The sequence below is a fragment of the Mesocricetus auratus genome, unplaced genomic scaffold (assembly GCF_017639785.1).
Source record: "Mesocricetus auratus isolate SY011 unplaced genomic scaffold, BCM_Maur_2.0 Super-Scaffold_100020, whole genome shotgun sequence".
Taxonomy (NCBI): Eukaryota; Metazoa; Chordata; class Mammalia; order Rodentia; family Cricetidae; genus Mesocricetus; species Mesocricetus auratus.
The window spans coordinates 568,352-584,508 of NW_024429201.1; the positions used below are offsets into that span (position 1 = coordinate 568,352).

At 39.1% G+C, this 16,157-nt stretch overlaps 1 protein-coding gene across 7 annotated transcripts in view; it reads left to right on the top strand.

The window, feature by feature from the left end:
- Window positions 1-16,157, top strand: part of Nnt (nicotinamide nucleotide transhydrogenase) — a 93,400-nt gene that overhangs the window by 51,986 nt on the left and 25,257 nt on the right. For all 7 annotated transcript variants that reach the window (XM_040728836.1, XM_040728830.1, XM_040728832.1 and 4 more), the window contains exons 15-18: window positions 470-703; window positions 1,725-1,885; window positions 3,863-4,042; window positions 13,357-13,516. In XM_040728836.1, coding sequence (XP_040584770.1) covers window positions 470-703; window positions 1,725-1,885; window positions 3,863-4,042; window positions 13,357-13,516 — 735 coding nt within the window. The remainder of the gene's footprint in view (window positions 1-469; window positions 704-1,724; window positions 1,886-3,862; window positions 4,043-13,356; window positions 13,517-16,157) is intronic.

Consider the following 16,157-nt stretch of genomic DNA (forward strand, 5'->3'; position numbering starts at 1 on the left):
GCACTAGAGAGTTTATTACCCAGAAGTTTTCTTCAGTTTTACCCTTAGCTCCATTTTCCTGAAAACCCAAGTTTAATTTTATTTCTTCAAAATTCCATCTGTTAATTGTGCATACAGGTGTAAGCATTGGCTATAGAGAAGAAAACATGGAATATTCACTCAGTGGGACACCATAAGGGGACATAACTGGAGCTTTAAGATACCCTCATGAACTTTTGTCCAGGGGAATATTAGAAGTTTGGGAGAAGTGTAGTGTTATGGTGTCATTTGATGTTGGTGAGATGAGGCAAAATAATGAGGTATTTTGACATGATGTGTATATAGCCAGTGGCTTTTTGCTCTACACTGTCTTTGTAGGAGCATTTAGTTAATACTAGGAGCCAGGCAATCTTCATGTGTGACAATGATGCAAACCCTGCTCTCAAAGGCCTGTCACATTTACGTCTCTCTGGCCTTGGTTTCCCAACAGGCTTGGCGATTGCGAAGCGCATCCAGATCTCTGACTTACCTCAGCTGGTTGCTGCCTTCCACAGTTTAGTGGGTTTGGCAGCAGTGCTCACTTGCATTGCTGAGTACATTGTAGAATACCCACATTTTGCAATGGACGCAGCATCAAATTTCACCAAGATCGTGGCCTACCTTGGCACTTACATTGGTGGAATAACCTTTAGTGGGTCTCTTATTGCCTATGGAAAATTACAGGGTAAGTGATTTGATATAACATAGTGCTAAATATTTATTATTCAGGGTATCCATGGGTTTGCTTCAATTTTAGAAAACTCCTTCACAGTAGAGAAGGGGTTTTATTAGGCACATGTAAAAGATTTTCCCTGTAAAAAGATAATTCGTTTTAATTCTTAGAGGTTTTAAGCTTTGTTACATTTTTTCTGCAGACAGCTAATAGTAGCAATTAGTACACAGAAATTTTTAAGACACTAAGGAATATTTGATAATACATATGACCAAAATAGCACCTCCATAGCTCTTGCTTGGAGATGTCTATGTATTGTCTGCAGAAATGAACTTGTGTTTCCTAGAATAGAGAGATGCTTATTATCCACTAAGTTTGGTTAACAGAACTCATTCTGAAAAACAGCACATGTTTTGAGCATTCTGCCTTGGCAAATTTTATTCCTGCAATGTTGAATCATGGATATGGAAGCAGAAAGAAAAATCCAGAGAGCCTCTGTGCAGTGTGGTCACAAAACAAGTCCCTAGAGAAAGTTGTGTGCGATGTAGAAATATGGTTTTGCCTCTGAACAATCAAGTTATTAAATGAAAAAAAAAGTCACAAATGAACTTCAAGCCTCACCCATTCTTGTCTCGGGCTTTTTCTTTAGAAATAGCTAACGGGTTCTTCTCCCTTGGGCTCAGTTGATAGCACTGGGAATGCTAATGTTCCAGGACTCTGTATTGAGGTTGTAAATAAACAAAACCACACTTAACAACTTCTGTGTTGGTCATACAGGAAAAAAAAGTCGGTTTTTAAGATTCCATGACAGAGTAAAGAAATTATGTGGTCAAAAAGTAGGGAAAAGAACAGTTAAGTTGAACCATATTTTCTCGTCTCTGCTCTGCTGATGTGTGATGTAGAACTTTTAACATGCCTTTATGTTTCCATATCTGGTGCTGCAAAGTGATGTCTGAAGTACCACATTATTATTCTGCTATTAAGAGGATTAAGTGACAACTCTGGGTTCTGAGTAACATCTGCTTTGGCCCAGGTATTCTGAAATCAGCCCCTCTGCTGCTCCCTGGAAGGCACTTGCTCAACGCAGGCCTGCTGGCTGCTAGTGTGGGTGGAACCATCCCATTTATGATCGACCCCAGCTTTACCACTGGCATTACCTGTCTGGGCTCTGTGGCTGCCCTCTCTACTGTCATGGTAAGTTGCTGGAGATGGAGAAACACATACTTCGGGAAGAGCTGGGGATATATTGTTAGACTACAATCTGATTGTGTTTTTGTCTCTTCAAGATCCCCGAGGGAATAAAAATGTCTAACAGCTACAGGCTCGTCACTTTAGAATATAGAAAGTTTAAGAAGTATGAGAAATTCTATTTTTTGACTATTTAAGAGTTGTTACATCTGATAGCTTTAGTACTTGGAGTTCTCACTGTACCAACATGCTGGTGAGAAAGAATTTTAAAAGCCAAGCACTTAAACTCTGTTCAGTAGGCACCTACTATATAACAAGTTTGTATAATATGTGTAAGGCGGCCACAGCTTGTAAGTTGCTCTCACATTCCACAGAAAATATGATATGGAGTCCAATAATTACATAAAATGAGTTACAGTTAATAAACCCAGTGTATTCACTCAGAGAGTTCTTCCTTTTGTGACTTTTCCCTTCCTCCCCTGTCTGATTTTGTATATAATATATTGATATAAACAGAGACTCTGTGTCTGTGGTAACAGTTGGGCATTTTATTAATAGAAGATGTGATTACATGGAATTCTCCTATTTACTTTTGCTTCTTCACGGTCTTCTAGACTGGCTTATATTTTGTAGATAGCCTTTACATTTGAACTTGAACAGAGTTAGCCATCTAGTGATTTCTTGTCAAATACTGACTCTCTGATTCAGAAACACAAGATCTGTAGTATATGAATGGGACTTATGAGTGGTCATAAGGTTAGGTCATGGGTCAGTACAGGCACTTTAGGACACTGGAAAAGGCTTGAAATTCTGCCTTGGTGTGATTTACAATCCAGTTTTCTTCTGTCTTATCTGGTGATGACTTTTTTGTTTTATTTTAAATAAAATAATTTTTGTATTTTAATCTAATCAGAAGTTTTCAAAAATCAAACCTATAATATAGAAATTTAAATTTTAAAGAATTGTTATTTTTGAAAGGAATTTATTCCCAGTATGAAAATGTGTCTATAATGCAAATGATATTTTAAATTGCTTCTGGCTTATATATTCTCATAGATAACAAAACACAAAATGGAGGCGTATATGGAATGAATATTAAAAATCTGCCCTCTCCATCTTCTTTACTTTCTTATATTTAATAACTTTGAATTGCATCATGGATGTTGTCAATGATGTTTTTTAGACACATTGGATTCTGTTGTATTCATCTAGAGTATTGGTAACCATTCACAATTTATTTTACATTTTTTAAATATTATTTTTGACTTTTGGCAGCTCACTTGGTTAGACTAAAGTTTCAGATTCTGTCTCTTGCAGGACAGCAGCTGAAACCTGTTGCTATTTCATCCTTAACAGATTGCCTGCAGTCTAAACCAGAGTTTTAAGTATCAGCTAGAGATTTTTTTTAATTTTTTATTTTCACGATAGACAAAGGTGGTCTAGTGGTTAGGATTCAGTGCTCTCAGTCAGAGATTTGGGTAGTGTTTGCACACAGCATTTGGGGCACCTTCAAATCATTCTAGCTCGCTCCTTTGTAGGATTTTCTTTTTCACTTTCCAGCTGTCTTTGTCATCAAAACTATGTCCTCTGGATCGTCAAACAAGTAAGACTGTGGTCTGATGGCCTTAGTTTTATCTCCTCCACTTGATACCAGCAGGGGCCCGACTTCAGTCTAAAGCCATCAAGAGCTAGGACATTCACTTGGTATCATTTAATTTTTCCTAGTGGAGATCCTTTCCAGTTTCTGCCAATTTTTATCACTACTTTTATTCAGGGGATTTTGGGGGTGGTGGTGACTAAATGTCCCAAGTTGCTGTGTTAGTGATTGAGTTGGTCATATGGGAGACTTGGTCATCACCAGAAGTAGAACTTCTATGGAAATATACTAATTAGAAAACTGGAATGATTAAGAACCAAGATGTGGAGTGTTAGAGGTTTGATTGTATATGTTCACTTGGGGTTCTCCTTTGGTTTTCTCACTAGGGTGTGACTTTGACAGCTGCTATTGGGGGTGCTGACATGCCTGTTGTCATCACTGTGCTGAACAGCTACTCAGGCTGGGCCTTGTGTGCTGAGGGCTTCCTGCTAAACAACAACCTGCTGACCATTGTGGGTGCGCTTATTGGCTCCTCCGGTGCGATCTTGTCATACATCATGTGTGTGGTAAGAAACACAAGCGAAAGAGAACAAAAATGATGTCCTGGAGACATGAATGTGCTTGTTCTTTCTTCTATTTGTAGTAAAAGTAAATCTATTGGTTTTAATTATTTTCAGCAGAAATATGAGGATTTCCAGAGCAAATATCTGAGACTGTTTTAAAGATCCTCAACTATAAAGAATTAGGAAAACTTAAAAGTAAAACTCTTCGAATGTCTTTCTTCATCTTGAGGGTAACACATAAGATTTAGTTTAGTTATTTTTACCATTCTTTTTGTTTGTATAGTACTGTGTATTCACATGTTTGACCATATTGAATTTTTCAATTCAGATATTTTTTTCCCAACCCTGTATTGTGAGACAGGTTCTTGCTACATAGCCCTGGCTGGCCTTGAGTTTGGGATTGGAACTCTTGATCCTCCTGCCTCAGTCTCCCAAGTGCTAGGATTACAGGAATGCATAATTCACCTCCCTTTTCCTCTCCTCTCCCATTTCCCCCTCATCCCCAACCACTATACCTTCCCAATTTCATGCTGGTTTTTGTTGTTTTGTTTTGTTTTGTCTTTTTTTGTCACTAAGTCCATTTACTGTGCATAGTGTAGGACAATCTGCCAGAGTATTGGTAGACTCTCTGAGACTATATCTCCCTCCCTCCCTGAGGCCCTGAGAGGCCATCAGTTAACGGTAGTTCCTCAGCTGGGTGGGACTTCATGATTCCCTCCAGCATTCATCCATTTTCATTTGGAAGATACAGTTCTTAGAAAAAATGCATTTCCTGTTAGAGGCTTTTTCTTATTGTTCATTTCCCGACAACTTGTTCAGACCAACCTCCTCCTGGTTACCTATGAGAATGCCTGCCGTGAAGGTTTATGCGCAATGTGACTTTTTTCTTTTTTAAAGAAGAACCCAGAACAGAACAGTAGCAATGTAAATACTTGCACCTTCCTCTTTGTTCCTAATTATTTCTCTTCTTGATGGCAGATGGTAGCTTGCAAATGACTGTAAATTTGACTAGAAAACTTGCTTAAATTGTTGTTATTCTCTACAGAATCATTTTGGGTTATTGTTGAAGCCCACTTGCATTGCTTTATAGCAAACAGGCTTAAAAAAAGAACCAAACATTTTTTCAATGTCTATATCTTTACTAAGACCATGTAAGATATAACTCTGAACATTTGAATTAAAAAAGGTCACTTCCTGGCTTCAGTTCCCAGCACCTCCCTTGCAGCTTACAATTGACTGTAACTCCAAATCTAGGGGATCTGACACTCTCACACAGTTATACATGCAGGCAAAATACCAACCACATAAAATAAAAATAAATAAATCATTAAAATGTCTCTTAAAAAACCTACTCCAAGGTTTACAAAGACATCTCAGGTTTGTAGATAACCTTAATGTATGACACCTTAATAATATATTTAGGACAATTATACACCTCTGTGCTTAACTAAATTTTAATTAAAAGGATTACTCAAGTGTTATGGGTGTTTTGTCTGCATGTATGTCTGTGTACCACTTTCATGCCTGGTAACTGCAGAGGCCAGAAGAGGGCTGGAATTGGAGTGACATAGTTGTAAGCCACCATGAGGGTGCACGGACTCAAACCTGTATACTTCTGGAAGAGCAACCAGTGCTTTTAACTGCGGAGCCATCGCTCCAGCCACTTAGTTTTAAAGAAATTAATATTTTGAGAGCTTTATACATGTCATTCTCCCTTCCTTCCCCTCTCTGACTTCTCCCATGCCTACCCCCTCAATTCAAGATCTTTTCTTTGTAATATATGGATACATGTGTATAGACAACATACTGAGTCCATTTAGTGTTGCTTATATGTACATATGTCCAGGGATGACCACTTGGAAGTCCTTGGAGGACATGGATTCCTCAGTAGCTGTCGAGCTCCTGTAGGTCTTCATCTAGGGCTGAGATCTTGAGGAACTTCCCCCATATATGTTGGCACTCAACTGGCCTTGTCACTATGCTGGTCTTCTTCAGGCAACCATATTGCTGAGATTTCAAGGGCGCATTCTCCTTGTCATGTCTGGGGGACTGTCTAGCTGCAGACACCACCCTCTGGTTCTTACAAAGTTTCTACTTCCCTCTTCTCTGTTGTCCCTGTGGCTTAGGTGTACAGTCTGCATTGCAGATGCATCGTTTGGGGCTGGGCACCCTGTGGTCACTTGTTCTCTGTATTTTGATCAGTTGTGGATCTCCATAATAACCTAAAAGCTTTCTGGGTAAGGGATGAGAGCTACACTCACCTTGCTTCTTTGGTTACCTCCAGTTACACAAAGCCTTCATTTGAACATCTCGGCATTTTCTTGTCCTGAGAGATAATCACACTAATTAAAGTACTGAAGTAACCTTTTTGTAAAAGAAAGTATTTTTGTGCTTTTGCTCATCTTGTAAAACACAGGGCTCGACAGGCCACGTTTAAAACAGCCTGATTATTATGCTAGTTGTAGTAGTTTCCAAGTAGTCTGGAAGATTTGGAATTGGGAAATTTTCTTTCCTGTTGAAAACCTCCAGACTCTCTGGTGTCTAAGTTACAGCTACCTTTAAAGGAAAAGTTGTATTTAGTTCTAGAGTTTCCTTCAAAAGTGAATTTCTAAACTATTTTTGTTTCATTGGGAGAATCTGAATGACCAGCAGGGGGCAGCAGGCTTTTACAATTACTTAAAGGAAAAATGAATTTTAAAATCAAATTGCAAGATTTGAGCATCTTATCTTTTTTTGCTTGCTTATTTTAGACAGAATATCACAGGGTAGCCAAGGCTGGCCTCAAAGTAGGTATCCACCTGCGTCAGCCTCCTGAATGCTGGAATTATAGGCATGTACCACCACACCTGGCATAAGATTTGAATTCTATCAATGCTAGTGGCTTATCAATGCAGGAGGCTGGGGGAAGGATTGGTATGTGGCTCCTGAGAGGGCATCCCGAACGCCTTTCCCATTTCTACCCTTTATTCTTTAATGGTTCTCTTTAGATTATTACTATTATTGCAGCAATTTTTGTTCCCAGTTCCTGTTCTGTGCCCCTTACCTCTTGTCTTCTCCTCTCTTTGTTATTATGGCCACAGCAGCACAGTGACTTCTACAGTAACTAGAATGAATTACCCAGGAAAAGGTGCCGGTCACACACACTCGCGTCTGTGTGTTCCTGTAAAATGATCTCGTTTTCCCCCCTTTGTTCTGTCCTTTCACAGTTTAGATGTTTTCCTAGTCTTTGTCTTTTTTCTGTTTCCACTGCCCCAATTACACCACGGGACAATAAGTGTTCCAGTTTTGTGATGAACAGCTGGAGGCGAGCTGGTAAAAGGAGAGAAACTAAATGTTTTGAGGAACAAAACACATTGTAAGAATTCAAATGACTTCCTGTTTTAGTTAAGGTTTCCCTTGCTGTGATAAAACTCCATGACCAAAAGCAAGTTGGGGAAGAAAGGGTTTATCTCACTTACATTTCCACATCAAAGTCCATCACTGAGGGACTTCAGGATAGGAACTCAGGGCAACAGCTGATGCAGAGGCCATGGAGGACCTGATGCAGAGGTCATACAGGAGCTGCTTACTGGCTTGCTCCTCATGGCTTGCTCAGTCTGCTCCCTTATGGCACCCAGGACCAGCCCAGGGGAGGCACTGCCCATAGTAAACTGGACCCTCCCACATCGATCATCAACCAGGAAAATGCACCTCAGGCTTGCCCACTGACCAGGTCTGGTGGGGGCATCTTCTCAACTGAGATTCCTTCTTCCAAAATGACTCTTGCTTATATCAAGTTAACATAAAACTATCCAGCACATACACTATCCATGAATCAATGCGTTTTACATGATGACCATTTCATGGGGAACAAAAAATTCAAAACCATTTAAAACCTACTTCAATGGTTGTAGTCCATCCACTATATTACTTAAAAGTTTACAGTTATTAATCTATTACTTTTTCAAAGACAGCACTTTATTTAAAAAGTTAAAAAACATACAAAGTGTTTAGAAATCTTCACTAATACCACATCATAAAAATACAGGGCCATCCATACAACAATAAGTAGGCCAGTGACAACCTTACAGAGACATTTACACAGCTGGGGAGGTCTAGCAATAAGAAAGAGGGGAGAAGGAATGTGGAAAATAGCCACATTTTAATAAATAACATAAATTTCAAAGATGATGGATAAGGGGATAAGAGAAAGTTTGATGTTTTGAATTCTTATACTAATATATCCTTATAGTTGTCTGGGATCATAAATATATGATATAAGATTAGTAGTCTGTAATATTATGTTTTTATTTATTTGGATTTAAGGACAGCTAAAGCCTTAATTAAAAAGACTACTCCAAAGCCAGATGCAGTAGTGTGTGCCGTTGATCTCAGCACATGGGAGGCAGAGGCAGGCAGATCTATGAGAGTTTTGGCTAATGTGGTCTATATAGTGAGTGCTAAGCCAGCCAAGACCACGCAGTTTAAAAACAAACAAACAAAAATAAAAAGCCTACTATGAGCTAAGCATAGCAGCACACACTTATAATCTCAGCACTTGGGAAGTTGAAGTAGGAAGATCATTGCTTTTTGAGGGCAGCTGGGATTGCATAGAGACTTCAAGGCCTGCTTATACCTATGAAGAACTTATTTCAGAAAGGAAGTTATAAATGTACAAGATATAAGGAATTCGGTTGAATAGAAAAGGTTAAGGGAAAATAAAAAGACATAACTCCTACTCATCATTTAACCGTTAACATTTGATATTCTAATTCCAGATCATTGTGTTCATGTCCATTCTGTTTTAATGTATTATGCTATTCTAATATTAAATTTCTTTTTTAAAAAAGATTTATTTATTATTCATAGTCTTCTGCCATCATGTAAGTCTACATGCCAGAAGAGGGCGCCAGATCTCATTATAGATGGTTGTGAGCCACAAGTGAAGTTGGCTGGGAATTAAACTAAGGACCTCTGGAAGAGCAGGCAGTGCTCTCAACCTCTGAGCCATCTCTCCAGCCCCTGGTGTTTAATTTCCTGACTCATATATTTTTAATGCCTACATATTAGTATAAATGCAGCTCTATCATTCTATATCCAGACTCGCAGTGTGAAATGTTTTGAACTTGGTCTCGTTGCAGCTTTCCTCCAAGCATCTTTATCTCCTTCTGTAAGTTTTTACTAGTACAAGGACGTGGTCTGAGGGTGTGGGGTCTTTTTGTTGACTTTTGATGCTGATGAAAGGATCTCAGATCTTCACACTTAAGCTCTTATTGGTGATGGGCATTGTGCGTCTTCCATTGCTCCCCACAGTCCCACACACAATTACAAAACAGTGAGAAACCAATAAAAAGATTAAAAACAAGCCTGCCACGTTTTAAGGCATTAAAAGTAGATGCTTTTTAACTCATCCCAAATATCTCTTGTAGTTGACATTTTCTTCCACTGTCACTGATTTGTAGCAGGTTGGTTTAGTATAAGAAACTGTTTTTTTTATGATTTGTGTTTAATATATTGCTCAAGGTAGTTTAGAATAAAAAATGATGAAATGCTGACTCTGCTTAATCCCTACAGTAGCTTTGGAGGCAGGAAATGTCTCATTTTGTAGACTAAGTATTTTAATATACTCATCAGTGTGCCTACAAAGCCTGATCTAGTACTTGGAATAGTCAATGAACACACTGCTTGGTAAATGAACCTTGAATGTTCATTAAAGGACATTAAAGGGCTGTTTTGTTAGTTTCTTTATTATTTTGGAGTCATCTGTGGGTAGGTAATAGTAGCAGATGCTGTTAGAGTCCGTAAGGTGCCTGCACACTGGCCTTCTGTAGTGTTTATTGAAGCAAGCATGGCAGTCCAAACCAAAGTAGGGTGGTTTTATTATGTGGGAGGCAGTGGAATGCTCTCCAAGTGACTAACCAACAATCTCTAAAATCACATTTTTTCTTCTGACAATGAATTCCTTTGGGTACCTTCTGAGCCCAGTGCTGTGTGCTTACACAACAAGTCATATAATAAAAACTTAAAAAAAGTTGACATTGTCCAAACAGCAAACACATATCCATTGTTTGCTTTATACCACAGTATAATAACCAATCTCTTTATGATTCTTCAGTCCTTCTGCTTGTAATATCACCTGGGAGATGGAGCTCTTAGCAAACAGGAAAAGCATTTGTTTTTCAGACCAAAAAACAAAACAAAACAAAACCAAAAAAAAAAAACCCCAAAAATCCCTCTTTCTTTTCAAGTGGAATTAGAACAAGTCAAAAGTTACGCCAAATAGAATTGTATTTTGTTTTTTTCTTTGTGATTGATTAACGGAGAGAGCATTGAAACAAAAGGCAGTACTACATGGCATGTATACTACTGCTTCAGTTTTGGTTATTTTATGACCTTTCTTTTGTCTTCAGACTAATTTCTTTCAGTGTAACTAGAATTATGTGAGTTAATAATCTCTTTAATGTAGGACACAACTTGCATTATAGAACTTATTAGCTCAAAAAGAACAGCCTTGGACAGTGTGACAATTTTATTTTTTTGGTCTTGGAATCTGAGAACCACTCAGTCTGTGAATAAGTGGCTACAGGATAGTCTCATGAATCACATGAGGAAGCAAATAAAATAAGGGGGAAAAAAAAGAGGCACAAAGCTGTAGACCCTAAACATTTGTGGTGAACACGATGTTGCAATGGTAAATTAAGAGATGAAAAGTAATGCAATTTTAAAGAGGCCACATGGAATCCTCATAATTGTCATATAATTTTGCTTATGTGTTTAATGAGTAGACCTTGATGGCTAAGCCACTATTTTTTCTCCCTAAGTTCCATTCCAAGTGAGCACACTTTAATTAAATGTCCTCGGAGATTCCTTCCTCCTCTCCCATTCCGCTTCATAGGAGGAATAATGCTTCTTCTCATGCCAAGCTAGAGAGATAGGCTCCTGTCTTCACAAGTCTGTCTGCGTCATGTGCTTCTGTGATCTGTTGGTGCTATCGTAAAGAGATGAGGATCTTTGTCCATCAGACAAAAAGGTTTGCTGTAACAGCAGCCTCAATGTCTAAATAGTCTTTTTGTGTGTGTGCACCTGTGAAGCATATGCACGTATGGCCTTTGCACATGTGCGTGTTGGGCCTGTATGTATGGAGGCCAGAGAGGGCACTGAATGTCTTCCTTTCTCATTCTCTGCCTTGATCCTTTGAGGTGGGGTCTCATGCTGAGGCTGGAGCTCATGGTTTTGCCTAGGCTAGCAACCCACCTCAGGGCTGCTTCTTAGTGCACTGATTGCTGCTGTTGTGTGGGACCCTCCTAACTTTTGGGATGGGGTGGGGATCTAACTCCCGTCTGATGCTTCCTCAGCAATCACTCTTAACCACAGAGCAACCTCTACAGCCCCCAAAATAGGTTTTTAAAATTTTAATTTTTAATGATGAGAGTTTAGTATAACTTATTTTTGATAATTGAATCTCTGAATCTTACAATCAAAACTGGAAAAGATTTATAGACATTAAAAATTGAATATTTGGGGAGTCCCAGTTGTGACTGTTTCAGTTTTTATTCAGGAGTTTACAAACTTCCTGCCAGGCTGGGATTAGGATGTTAATTCAAAACATCAAACTTTCTCTTATCCCCTTATCCATCATCTTTGAAATTTATGTTATTTATTAAAATGTGGCTATTTTCCACATTCCTTCTCCCCTCTTATTGCTAGACCTCCCCAGCTGTGTAAATGTCTCTGTAAGGTTGTCACTGGCCTACTTATTGTTGTATGGATGGCCCTGTATTTTTATGATGTGGTATTAGCGAAGATTTCTAAACACTTTGTATGTTTTTTAACTTTTTAAATAGAGTGCTGTCTTTGAAAAAGTAATAGATTAATAACTGTAAACTTTTAAGTAATATAGTGGATGGACTACAACCATTGAAGTAGGTTTTAAATGGTTTTGAATTTTTTTGTTCCCCATGAAATGGTCATCATGTAAAACACATTGATTCATGGATAGTGTATGTGCTGGATAGTTTCATGTTAACTTGATATAAGCAAGAGTCATTTTGGAAGAAGGAATCTCAGTTGAGAAGATGCCCCCACCAGACCTGGTCAGTGGGCAAGCCTGAGGTGCATTTTCCTGGTTGATGATCGATGTGGGAGGGTCCAGTTTACTATGGGCAGTGCCACCCCTGGGCTGGTCCTGGGTGCCATAAGGGAGCAGACTGAGCAAGCCATGAGGAGCAAGCCAGTAAGCAGCTCCTGCATGACCTCTGCATCAGGTCCTCCATGGCCTCTGCATCAGCTGTTGCCCTGAGTTCCTATCCTGAAGTCCCTCAGTGATGGACTTTGATGTGGAAATGTAAGTGAGATAAACCCTTTCTTCCCCAACTTGCTTTTGGTCATGGAGTTTTATCACAGCAAGGGAAACCTTAACTAAAACAGGAAGTCATTTGAATTCTTACAATGTGTTTTGTTCCTCAAAACATTTAGTTTCTCTCCTTTTACCAGCTCGCCTCCAGCTGTTCATCACAAAACTGGAACACTTATTGTCTCATGGTGTAATTGGGGCATATATAAGGACCATTCTTGGATGATTACATGTGAGCACATCAGGAACGAGAGATGCCTTTCTCTGAATTTTCCCCTGAGATTATCTCACTAGTGAAAGGGTGGGCCCAGACAGAAAGAATAAAGCACCTGTTCATCCACCTCCGTGTAGGTGGAACCTTTAGAAGCATTTAGAATGATGAATCCAACTGCCTCTAGGAGAATCAGACATATGATTTCATGGAGCTGTAATAGATTTGGAAAGTAAGAGTGTCCCTACCCATACTTTGTTTGAATGCGAAGGACTATGGAGTTCCCAATGAAATGTGCAATTATCATTTGAATTCCTTCTAGTTGTCTTCTGATGGCATGCATGCAGTAGCAGAATCTACTGGAGAGAGAGATAAGATTATTTTGTGAACATTTTCTTCTTGCAAATAAATGTCTCTAGTTCTCTTTCACTCTAGTGAAGTACATTTAAATGTGGACAGAGAAGTTGCTTATTCAATATCTAGATGATAATAGTACATCTGAATTTTTCATTAATTTTTATACTTTGCATTAAAATAGTTGTTTAATTTTTTTGCTGAAAACATATTAGTGTGCAGTTGACCCGTTTAGAAAATTGGTATGGTTCTTACATGTCTCTGTTAATTAAATTTTGAACTAATTTTAGAAGCCTGGCTAAAATTCTTTAAATAGTTAAATAAATACCTTCAAAATGATTTGAGTTTCATGTACATACCCTTCTTTTCTCAAATAATTCCATGGGTTGAACTCTCATAGGTGATGATTTTGCTCTTTAGGCAATGAATCGCTCCCTGGCTAATGTGATTCTCGGAGGCTATGGTACAACTTCAACAGCTGGTGGGAAACCGATGGAAATCTCTGGTACACATACAGAAATCAACCTTGACAATGCAGTTGACATGATCCGGGAAGCCAACAGCATTGTTATTACTCCAGGTAAAATAAAAGTAAAACCTACACCACAAAACAAGCTATAATGGCTGTTCTAATTGATTACATTGAATAATAGGAAAATGGTAAATCGAAACTTCCTCATTCAAGATTGCTATTAGTTCTTTGAGAATTTCACCTAGGTTTTGAGCCCTTTCATCCCCAGCCATCCCCAGACCCTTCTTTCTTCTCTACTCACTCAACTTTGTGTGTGTGTGTGTGTGTGTGTGTGTTTTATTACCTCATCAAGACCAGTTTGTGTTACCCAAGTACTAGTGGATGTGTGATCCTCTCGTGGAACTTGACCGACTCACCAGGAGCCCTGTCTTTAGCAGCTAACAGTTGCTAGTAACCCCATTGCTATGAGTGGAACTTTGTGCTCAGCTGCCATCTCCAGGTTGGGATTTGGTCTGGATTGGATTTGCATAGGCTTAGAGCAAGCTATGACAACCACTGTGAATTTGCATGTGCAGCTGCCCTGCTGTGCCCAGTGGATAATGTCTCCTCATGGTCACTTCTAACCAAGGCGTTCTGTCCCTTCTGCAATGATCCCAGGAGCCTTGGGCAGAGTGGCCGCAGTAAATAAGCTCCATTTCACTGAGCACTCTTCAGTCTCTTACTCTGCACCTTGAGCAGAAGTGAGACATTGTGCTATTCACGTTGCAATTAGAAGGTTCACAGATGAGAGATGCTATGGGAATAAAATCAAGTCTTTAGGAGTCAGTTTAATACCATGTCCATTTAGCAGCGTAATAGGAGTAGATTTTCCTCTAGGGCCTATGACCTGTCTAGCCATAGTAACCTTATTTTTGAAAACACAATTAAAACAGTAACAACTGAATGGTCACTGAGTGAGAATATTGAAAACTCTCCATTTAGGTTAATATTTTGGAGTAACATAAATATTCTGTCAATTGATGTAGCATGTTCTACCCATCCTTTTGAGCTCTGGACACATGTGATTTTATTGGTGAGTCTTGTTTATGGTGAATTTTAGGCTCTAGAAGATTACATTAGGTATAGCATGTGGAAGCATGGGACTCATTCATTAGACTCAGTAAGTTTAGTCTCTTTTCAAAAGCCATTTGTTTAAAAGTACATCAAGAATCTTTGTGGTTTTCTGTAACGGTCTCCTTCTGTTGCAAAGTGAAGAGGTGAGAACTGCAGTTATCTGTGGGCATGGGCAAATGTTTAGATTGTTGTTAGGGATTTTGCTGGCTTAATAAGTGGTTTCTGATCACAGTAGCCAGTGTGACTTAGGAGAAAGAGCTCATCTTGCAGCTGTAGTCCTGGCTGAGTGGGTGAAGTGACAGACTGGAAAGAACTTGTCATAGGAGTGCCAGTACGCCACCTTTGTACTCAGTTTTGCCTCTAGCAGTCTGTACGGTGCAGACCAAGCCATTTAATGTCTCTTGGTCCCAGTTTTCAACGTGTAAGACTTAGCCCAGTTTGTCATGTTTGTCACAGAGCATCACATTAGATTTTAACTCTATCATGCCATTATAGGAGATTTCCATGAAGAAAGACTACTGACTTGACATGTGGGCAATTTACTGGTTGAGAATGTACTATGATAAGATTAAGAAATGTAAGGCAAATGTGATATTTCAACGTGAACTTAATGTATTCCTTTTTTAAGACATCTGAATGGTGGGTTTTGGTTGTTACTGAGCTGCCAGTTAGTGTGTGAAACGCTGTAATGTATGGGACATGCCTGCATAGGGAATTGTTCTAGCCAAATGACGAGCGTGTGGCCTATTAAAAAGCTATGCTTGTGTGTAAAGGTATGAATATATATATGTATGAATATATATGTATGTATGTATATATTTATCATAGTCTCTTTCCTCCAGGCACTGTCTGTCCGAGTTGAGAAGTCAGATAGGGAGATAAATAATGTCAAGTGTGTTATGACAGTGGCTAAACTGGACCACATAGAATTTCTTTTTTCTCATGAGGAACCCAAGAAGGGTTGAAGGGAAATTAGGATTTGTTTTGAGCCTTAGAGGATGGATGGTGCTGTGGGTAGGAGAAAGCAGAAGTGATATTTAGAGTAAAGAGTTGGCAATTGGAAAGAAGGGCTAGGAAAGTATGAACAGATATGATGAGTCACTCTACAGGTAATATGGACATAGTCTTAGAGTTAATGGAGAAGGGACATGACTGACATTGTTGGTTATACTTAAGCAACCCTCAAGTAGGAAGAACTATTTGTTATATATTTGAATATGGGAGTAGAGTTGGAGGAGAAGGGTTTTCAGTTCTTCTTCTTCCTTTGAAGACATGAAGTGTGGACGGTGGGCATGCTGGAGCTCAAATGGCAAGTTGAGCCAGCAGGACCCGGAACGATTGCTGAAATCCTTGGGTTAGCTATGATTTAAGGAGAGGTAACAGACAAATTGGAAGCCTTGAGGGAAGACTAGGCCATTTAAGGAGGAGAACAGAAGAAAAACTATACAAGGTATTAGAGGAAGAATAGTAGCAAAGCCAGGAAGAATCCGCAGGACTACAGTGTCATCAAAGACACATTCAGAGTTTAAAAACACATGAGAGTGGGCATAGACTAGCATGTGTGTAGAGTGCAGCGGGGACATAGACTAGTGTGTGTTTATGGGGTGCAGCAGGGACATAGACTAGTGTGTGCGTG